Raw genomic sequence first — 10258 nt, forward strand, 5'->3', positions numbered from 1 at the left:
TGTCCAGTTCTGGTCGCCAGTCCTCAGGAGGGATGTGTTGGAGCTGGAGAGAGTCCAGAGAAGGGCAACTAAACTGATTAGGGGATTGGAGGACCTTAATTATGAAGAGCGTCTGCAATCGCTTGATTTATTCTCCCTGGAAAAGAGACGCCAGAGGGGGGACATGATAGCAATTTATAAATATCTCAATGGGGATCTCGGCATAGAAAAACAGCTATTCAATCGAAGGGATTGCATGAGGACTCGAGGGCATACAATGCGATTAGAGGAGAAGCGTTTTAACCTCAGGCAACGTGGGGGGTTCTTTACTGTTAGGGCTACAAGATTGTGGAATTCTCTACCACAAGAGGTGGTTTCTGCGGGAAGTATGGTGGCTTTCAAAAGACTCTTGGATGTACATCTCAAGGATCAGAACATACAGGGCTATGTGAGATGATTACAGCCACACACACACCTGTACAGGTTGAACTGGATGGACTATTGTCTTTATTCAACCTCACCTACTATGTAACTATGTAACATGCATGGCAAGTATTTCAACATCGCCCTGCATTTTCAATCTTCTTTGACTATGCCTACACCAAATCAATGCACAAAAAATACACATTTAATGTTAAATAACTACCTATAGGGAGCTGTAAAACAGTTTGTTGATATTTATAATTTAAATAGTTTTTTTTTCCTGTGACTGTAATAACACCAATCAGGACTGGCCAGACACAGAATCACACTAAAGAGAGCAGACATTACCGAGTAATAGAAGCCCCTCCCAAAGATCTTTCCCAGCAGATGTCAAAGAACAAAGCAAGATCATGTGACCACACAACAGTACTGCAGAAATAAGGCACTTGAAAATAAATACAGCACAATAAAATAAATGATTTAGGTGAATGAACTATGGCAATTAACACTACTCTGTTTAGTATCACTTTGCAAAAGTATACTAAGCTTGTGCTAGCCAGCATCCTGTACAAAAAGAAGATGGCACCTAAAGAAAAAGGTTGGCAAGGAATACAGTGGCACTGAGCTCTTAGAAGTCACTAGTAGAAGTAAACTAATTTAGAAAGTAGCAAAATAAAGTGACTTTATTTTAACAGTACTTAGATTGTATTTACTAAGCACTATTATAAGTTATTAAATTATTTACTAAGCACTATTATAAGTTATTAAAGTATTAAATTAAAACTAGAATGTTTCTTGGTCAGTTTGCTTGTTTTCTTGGTTGCAGGTTTAACATTTTATCTTTAATGTCATTGTTTTAATTACATGTATAAAATATTCTGTTTAGAAATAAACATTTATTACAGTGCGCTTCCAATAAACTGTATTCACTGAATATTTTAACTTTTTTATAGGAGAAAGCTGCTGATTTCTGGACTGTCTCTAGCAAACTGGGGAGGGAAGATTGTGTCACGCCTATATTATTTTATTATTTACAATAGCCCTAAAACATAATACATGAAATACGTTCTTTAACTTTTTAACAGGTAAATGTCTCAGTTATGTAAAAAAATTAATTATACTAGAATACAACATAATATTCAGTTGACAAAATAAATGTTCACTTCCATTAACCAGTCAAGACAAAATTCATTCATTTTTTTTTTTTAATTCCTCTACAGATGGCCCATCTTTTTCACTATGCTTATTAAAAGTTACTTTATCTACAAAAAAAAAAATGTGTTGCACTGTTTCTTTAAATAAAACAAATATATAATTCACAAATCCAAAGTAAATATAACCATGCACATGTACAACTTGCAGAATACTATGAAATAATACATTATATAAAGTGACATAAAAAGGCCCCATCAAATAAAATATAAGTGTTGTCTTCAGTGTCACAATAACTCTAGTGCTTCTGTGCTCCAACAGTGCCAAAACAAAATTAAGTGCTCCAACACCTCCACATAAAGCCACTTACCAGAAGCCTAGACCTCACTATATAGAAGGTCTAACAGCGCTTTATGAGGAACAACATGGATGGATTTCTCCCTCATCTCGCACGTCAATAATAGCTTGCAATATGGCTCAATGGCACACAAGGAAGCGCAAGAGGAACCGCATAATGTAGCAACTAAGGTCAGTATTCACAAAGATCAGCATGATTCAAACAAATCACAATGCCGCCACTTATCTGAGCAGATGTGATGATGTCACCCTCCCTAAGCTCCCCTAACGCGTTTCATATGTTAGCCCTCCTATGTAGTAAAGTTTTAGATTCTGGTAAACACTTTGCGTGGAGGTGTTGGAGCACTTGATTTTTTTTAGCCACTTTAGGAGCAAAGAAGCACTGGCGTTACTGTGAGACTGAAGACAACACTTGTTTTCACTTGATGGGGACTTTTTATATCACTTTTATGCCATTTAATATTTTATAGGATTGCATAAATTGAACAAGTGATTGTATTTGCCTTTGGATTGCTAAATTTTTCATTTTATTTGTTAAAGAAACAGAACAACACATTATATATATATATATATATATATATACTGTATGTGTGTATATATATATATATATATATATATATATATATATATCATTTCTGATATGTATGTATTCTGGTATTCAGTGAGTGCTGCTGTTTGTCCACACTTTTTATTTTATTTGTTGTGTAAACATTTACTTCATGAAGTGAACATTCTCTACTTTCTATATTAAACCACCTCCCCGTTCACATAGGGGCGATCCAACTTCGGGTGGCGACCTCCGAGGTCGCGGTGCAAGCAGCGCGCCGCAACCTTGGAGCGGCCGCCACGGACTTCATAACATTGAAGTCTATGGCGGTCGCCTCCGGGTCGCCCCAAAGAAGCTCCGGACCCTTTTTCTAAGTCGGAGCGACTTGTGTCGCTCCTATTAGAACGGATCCGCAGCTTCCCTATGGAAGGCGACCTACGGCGACCTGTGAGGCGACCAGGTTTTTGTTGGCTTGTGTAAAATAAATAGTAGACAAATATGCTTTGCAGCAAAATATTTTACACTAGTTAAATGGAGGAGACAAGTATCTCAACTTACGTACCCTTTGCAATGTCATACTTTTGATACCAGACCAGTGATACCATTAAAAGTGTGTGATTGCCTGTGGCATAACTATTACTGAACTATCTAGTTACCGCTCTGATTTTCAATGCCAGCCTTCAAGTAGATCTAGTTTAAAGTGAATATATTATCAGCATATTTCCAGAAAACCTAGTAATTTGGACAGATTTACTTAGTTAATAATATATATATATATATATATATATATATATATATATATATATATATATATATATATATATATATATATAATTTATATTATTATTATCATACAGGATTTATATAGTGCCAATGGTTTGTGAAGCACTTTCCTGAAGAAGCTTGAATGGGTAAAACATGTTTAATACCATGCGTGATGAATGATATTATATGACTGTTCAGTATGCCTCTTATCCTTTAATCTGTTTTTTTTTTTTTTTTTGTAATTAAATAAAATTAAATACAATTTTGTAACAAATAATTTTTATGCAAAATATTTCTCTGTGTATTTATGTGTCCATGCACCTGAAAAGTCACATATTTCCCCCATTTTCTTTTAGTTCTTTACTAAGGGATGTTGATGCCTCTGATTTTGTGTAAGTCCATGCGATTCCCATATATAAATATACTATATATATATATATATATTATTTATAATATTATTATTATCCTACAGGATTTATATAGCGCCAATATTTTGTGAAGCACTTTACAACATGAGATATATATATATATATACAGCTATATGTAGAAAATGATTTCTATAGGAATCATACATATACTATTTAAAGGGCACAGCATATTCAACTTTACTCCAACATCAGCTGCCTGGTGCTGGTATAAAGGGAAGCAAATCAGATACAAAGATATACATCTGTAGGGGTTTACCCAAGCTTGGGGAAATACTGTAAGCCATGAAACCTAGGATATATGGACTCCTGTTACATGACATGGTCCCTTTAAACTACCTTCTACTATACATAATTGAATCTTAAATGTAAAGTATATACTGTATATAATATATATTGTATTATTAATGTTTGGCTGTATGTTTTTATGTTGTGATGGGGGATAACAATACATAGAAATGCTTTTAATATATCATCCTTGGAATAATCTATGAAAATCAAAATATCTTTAATTGTATGGATTGCAGTCAGCAGCTGCAAAAGACAACAGTAGCCTAATGCCATTTTTTAAAATTATTTGACAGTATACAGTATGCCAATAAATCAGCATTTTTTGACACTATATATACAGTCATGTTTAAATAAAAATTGCAATATCATTTTATCAAAAGAAAAAAGAATATCAAAAGAAACATAATAAAATGAATGCACTATTGTTGTCTATAAAACGGTATAATATGCACTATGTATAAATGTTTACTAGCCATATACTTAGACAAGTGTAGTCATACTGAACTGGAAAAAATGTTTTATGTGTATTATAAAACATGATCCCCTCAAGTTTCTAGTGTTTACATCTTTGCGTTTTGTATATAGAATCATCTGCTCTGCCTAAGCTGACAAGTGCTTGTGTATGATTTGCAGATAACACATGCTCCCCCTGCTGGCAAAATAAAAAACATGATCAAATTTCCACCTTGATACAAACACAGACAGATGTGGGTAAGCAATGTACAATGATCAGATAGTCAACACCGTTTGAACCCTTTTAATACATGAGATGCAAGGGAAATCTATCATGTTGTCAACTTATGTGAAGTTTACTTATTCTTTCATACAGTATATGTTTGGTGTGTTTTCCTTTTTCCTTCAAATGACTTTCAATTAAAACATTAGTATATATTAAAGAAGTTAGTAAGAACAGACAATTTTGGTGGGATATGCAATATAAAAGTTACATTTAATATACATATTCAATAAACAGGTCCAAAGCACAAGTAAGACTTAGTAACACAAGTCAAATAAATCAAATTTCATTATACTGCAACCACATATGTAACAAAAGAAGACTTTGATGTTTGCTATGAATAAATGCACTTTACAAAGCCATTTTACTTTACACATTGCCTTACATACAAATTTAATAAGGAGACGCACAATTAATCGGAAATCCTCATTCACTGCTTTGACTCTTGAATTTAGAATTCTGATTATCATTGATTATTAGTGGGTTATTTCACTTGGCACATTATCATTTCTCTTTGAGTTGTGTCATAGAGGATTACAATAGTTCAGATCCAGATAATGCTCAAAGCACAATAAGAAAATGCCAACACTCTAAAGTAATGAAACTTTTATGTCAGAAGTAGAACAAAATCATTGTTTCATGTACTCTTTTAAAGTGCTCATCCAAAATATTTGCAACAAAAACTGAAACACTATCACAATACTAGATAATTATTACTTTCTTTCTGCAGCTTGGGTTTATTAAAACCATTTACGGTAACTTTGCAAATGCAAAAAAAGACTCCAATCACACGTGTTATTACCATAATGGGGAAGTCACCTGCAATGAAGTTTAACTGGTTGCCAAATACCCAAAGGTACATACATACCTGTGCAGCATTTAGGATTTTGTTATAGATGTACATAACCAAAACACATAGGTCTGACCTTTAATACTGAAAATTATATTACAGACCTTCTTCCACGTGCTTTAGATGCAAGCAAGAAATTGTGCTTAGGCACTCTAGTGTGAATGGGCCATTAAGATTTGTTGCAGGGGCTGTAGGCACTCTAGTGTGAATGGGCCATTAAGATTTGTTGCAGGTGCTGTAGGTACTCTAGTGTGAATGGGCTATTAAGATTTGTTGCAGGTGCTGTAGGCACTCTAGTGCGAATGGGCTATTAAGATTTGTTGCAGGTGCTGTAGGTACTCTAGTGTGAATGGGCCATTAAGATTTGTTGCAGGTGCTGTAGGTACTCTAGTGTGAATGGGCTATTAAGATTTGTTGCAGGTGCTGTAGGTACTCTAGTGTGAATGGGCCATTAAGATTTAATGCAGGTGCTGTAGGCACTCTAGTGTGAATGGACCATCAAAGATTTGTTGCAGGTGCTGTAGGTACTCTAGTGTGAATGGGCCATTAAGATTTAATGCAGGTGCTGTAGGCACTCTAGTGTGAATGGACCATCAAAGATTTGTTGCAGGTGCTGTAGGTACTCTAGTGTGAATGGGCCATTAAGATTTGTTGCAGGTGCTGTAGGTACTCTAGTGTGAATGGGCCATTAAGATTAGTTGCAGGGGCTGTAGGTACTCTAGTGTGAATGGGCCATTAGGATTTTTGGCAGGTGCTGTAGGTACTCTAGTGTGAATGCGCCATTAAGATTTGTTGCAGGTGCTGTAGGGACTCTAGTGTGAATGGGCCATTAAGATTTTTTGCAGGTGCTGTAGGGACTCTAGTGTGAATGGGCCATTAAGATTTTTTGCAGGTGCTGTAGGTACTCTAGTGTGAATGGGCCAAAAAAATTTGTTGCAGGTGCTGTAGGTACTCTAGTGTGAATGGGCCAATAAGATTTGTTGCAGGTGCTGTAGGTACTCTAGTGTGAATGGGCCATTAAGATTTGTTGCAGGTGCTGTAGGTACTCTAGTGTGAATGGGCCATTAAGATTAGTTGCAGGGGCTGTAGGTACTCTAGTGTGAATGGGCCATTAGGATTTTTGGCAGGTGCTGTAGGTACTCTAGTGTGAATGCGCCATTAAGATTTGTTGCAGGTGCTGTAGGGACTCTAGTGTGAATGGGCCATTAAGATTTTTTGCAGGTGCTGTAGGGACTCTAGTGTGAATGGGCCATTAAGATTTTTTGCAGGTGCTGTAGGTACTCTAGTGTGAATGGGCCATTAAGATTAGTTGCAGGGGCTGTAGGTACTCTAGTGTGAATGGGCCATTAAGATTTGTTGCAGGTGCTGTAGGTACTCTAGTGTGAATGGGCCAAAAAAATTTGTTGCAGGTGCTGTAGGTACTCTAGTGTGAATGGGCCAATAAGATTTGTTGCAGGTGCTGTAGGTACTCTAGTGTGAATGGGCCATTAAGATTTGTTACAGGTGATGTAGGTACTCTAGTGTAAATGGGCCATTAAGATTTGTTGCAGGTTCTGTAGGCACTCTAGTGTGAATGGGCCATTAAGATTTGTTGCAGGTGCTGTAGGTACTCTAGTGTGAATGGGCCATTAAGATTTGTTACAGGTGATGTAGGTACTCTAGTGTGAATGGGCCAATAAGATTTGTTGCAGGTGCTGTAGGTACTCTAGTGTGAATGGGCCATTAAGATTTGTTGCAGGTGCTGTAGGTACTCTAGTGTGAATGGGCCATTAAGATTTGTTGCAGGTGCTGTAGGTACTCTAGTGTGAATGGGCCATTAAGATTTGTTGCAGGTTCTGTAGGCACTCTAGTGTGAATGGGCCATTAAGATTTGTTGCAGGTTCTGTAGGCACTCTAGTGTGAATGGGGCATTAAGATTTGTTGCAGGTTCTGTAGGCACTCTAGTGTGAATGGGCAATTAAGATTTGTTGTAGGTGCTGTAGGTACTCTAGTGTGAATGGGCCATTAAGATTTGTTACAGGTGATGTAGGTACTCTAGTGTGAATGGGCCAATAAGATTTGTTGCAGGTGCTGTAGGTACTCTAGTGTGAATGGGCCATTAAGATTTGTTGCAGGTGCTGTAGGTACTCTAGTGTGAATGGGCCATTAAGATTTGTTGCAGGTGCTGTAGGTACTCTAGTGTGAATGGGCCATTAAGATTTGTTGCAGGTTCTGTAGGCACTCTAGTGTGAATGGGCCATTAAGATTTGTTGCAGGTTCTGTAGGCACTCTAGTGTGAATGGGCCATTAAGATTTGTTGCAGGTGCTGTAGGTACTCTAGTGTGAATGGGCCATTAAGATTTGTTGCAGGTGCTGTAGGTACTCTAGTGTGAATGGGCCATTAAGATTTATTGCAGGTTCTGTAGGCACTCTAGTGTGAATGGGCCATTAAGATTTGTTGCAGGTTCTGTAGGCACTCTAGTGTGAATGGGGCATTAAGATTTGTTGCAGGTTCTGTAGGCACTCTAGTGTGAATGGGCAATTAAGATTTGTTGTAGGTGCTGCATTCACTTCAAAGAAGTGCATTCTCATTTTTCCTGCATGGGGATATAATAGTGGGTACATAGGGGACCAAAAACAGGTGTCAGCAGTGAGATCTGCTATCAGGTCCACAGGAATGTTTACATGCTATGTCTAGTCAATAACTGGGACATGCTTGTGCTTGTGATCTTGGCCACGCAATGAATACCCCATGCATATCTGTGCCTTTATTCTGAAACAGTCCCGATATTACCATTGTGCAACTGTCGCTTATAAGCCCCTTAATCATTTACAGAAAAGTAAGAGGAGACTATAAGAATTCCATCCTGCATCCAAGTCAAAGCCCTGATGGGTACTTTGTCAGACTTAAACCCTGCAAAGATAATTCCTTAGAGCAAAGCTTTAAAACCTTGGACTGTCCCTGAAAAGAAGGTATCAGAAACAGCTAGGCAAAAATAAAATATACAGTATATTTCATGCTCTTAGAGAGAAACAATGTAACAACAAAGGACAATCACAATACACAGGTAAAAAAAGCAAATATTTGTATGGATGAATGGATGAGTTTTTAAGACAACAGGATTAAATGTAGGTTATTTCAATATGTGAAATAAAGACCAAGTGTTTTTTTTTTAAACTTTGCCAGTCTCTAATAATAGAGATGGCATGTTGTCTTCAATTACCTGCATTCTATATATCAGATTGGTGACCTAGCTCTCTAGAAATGCTGTACCCCTCTTTACAATTGCTCAGTCTCTTGCAGAAGTCTTTCATCTGTACCATGATCAGTATCATTGCATTAAGGCAGATATGGAGGCAGTGATAACACCACAGGTAGACCTCTTACCTTCAGCCAGAAGGCGCATTGCATGAACAAAAGATGGATCCAGGCTATCTTTCTCTGCCATCATCTCTGGCAAGTATTTCTCCTGCTCCATAACACTGCTTACAACTGACAGTGTTAGGCTGAACCGCAAAGCTCTCAGCTGAGCTGGTTACAACGCCCTTGATATATGAGAAGTCCTAGTGCTTTGGATGAAATAGGACCAGCAGTGCCAGAGCACTGAGACACTTGGCCCAACAATACTCCAGATTGTACACACAATGCCACACGATGTTCAGGAGCGATTCTAACACTTTCCTGTCTCCTCTCCCCTTGCAATGTGTTATATGAAAGCATGCATCCCTAGCATCCCTTTAGATGAGTACAATCCTTGCGGATCCCCGCCTGCACTTAATGTTCTACCAGTCAAGATCACAGTGCAAAAAAAAAAAAAGCTCCATAGTCACCTTATTATTGACTATGCTTGCTATTATGAAATAGACATTTGACCTATATCGTATCTGTAGCAACATGGGTAATCGGCCCAGGGAGTAACTGTAACTTGCAGTTTACTAAAAAAAAAAGTGCAAAGTTAGAATCATTAAAGAGGTTATAATCCCATAAAATTATTTGTTTTTTCAACCTGAAAGAGAAACACATAATGAACTAGTGTGCATCGCGTACTAGCTCATTATGAAATACTTACCTTAGAACGAGCCCCCGCCGTTCCGCCTGCTTACCTGTATGAGGGGCGACATGTTCAGTCGCCCGTCTTCCAGGATCGCGGCATCCGGCCATCTGATTGGCCGGAGCCGCGGTGACGTCACTCCCTTATCATAGGCTTACCTATAGGTAACAGTTGCAGAGGAGGGTTTACTTCCCCTTTTCTGCAGTGTCAGAATGTTAAACTACATACATACATTGCAGAATAATACAAGACAGATTATGAAAGCTGCACAAACATGGACTCTTCACAACAATGTCTCTGACTCATTCAGGGTAACATGTGGCATCATAATGCAAAACAGAGTCAGAATGTTAAACTACATACATACACTGCAGAATAATACAAGACAGATTATGAAAGCTGCACAAACATGGACTCTTCACAACAATGTCTCTGGCTCATTCAGGGTAACGTGTGGCATCATATTGCAAAACAAGATCAGAATTTTAAACTACATGCAAACACTGCAAGATAATACAAAATAGATTATGAAAGCTACATAAAAATGGACTCTTCACAGCAATGTCTCTGGTTAATTCAGGGCAACATGTAGCATCATAATGCAAAACAGGGTCAGATGTTAAACTACATACATACACTGCAGAATAATACAAAACAGATTATGAAAGCTGCACAAACATAGATTATTCACAACAATGTCTC

General features: G+C 37.5%; 1 protein-coding gene across 3 annotated transcripts in view; it reads right to left on the reverse strand.

The window, feature by feature from the left end:
• Window positions 1-9220, reverse strand: part of KHDRBS2 (KH RNA binding domain containing, signal transduction associated 2) — a 362102-nt gene extending 352882 nt beyond the window's left edge. For all 3 annotated transcript variants that reach the window (XR_014225082.1, XR_014225083.1, XM_082252045.1), the window contains exon 1: window positions 8893-9220. Coding sequence is in view for 1 of the 3 variants with exons in the window: in XM_082252045.1 (XP_082108171.1) it covers window positions 8893-8983 (91 nt within the window). In the remaining 2 variants the exon portion in view is untranslated. The remainder of the gene's footprint in view (window positions 1-8892) is intronic.
• Window positions 9221-10258: the final 1038 nt, after the last annotated feature.

Source organism: Pelophylax lessonae, assembly GCF_965119305.1.
Source record: "Pelophylax lessonae genome assembly, chromosome: 3".
In the NCBI taxonomy this organism is placed as follows: domain Eukaryota; kingdom Metazoa; phylum Chordata; class Amphibia; order Anura; family Ranidae; genus Pelophylax; species Pelophylax lessonae.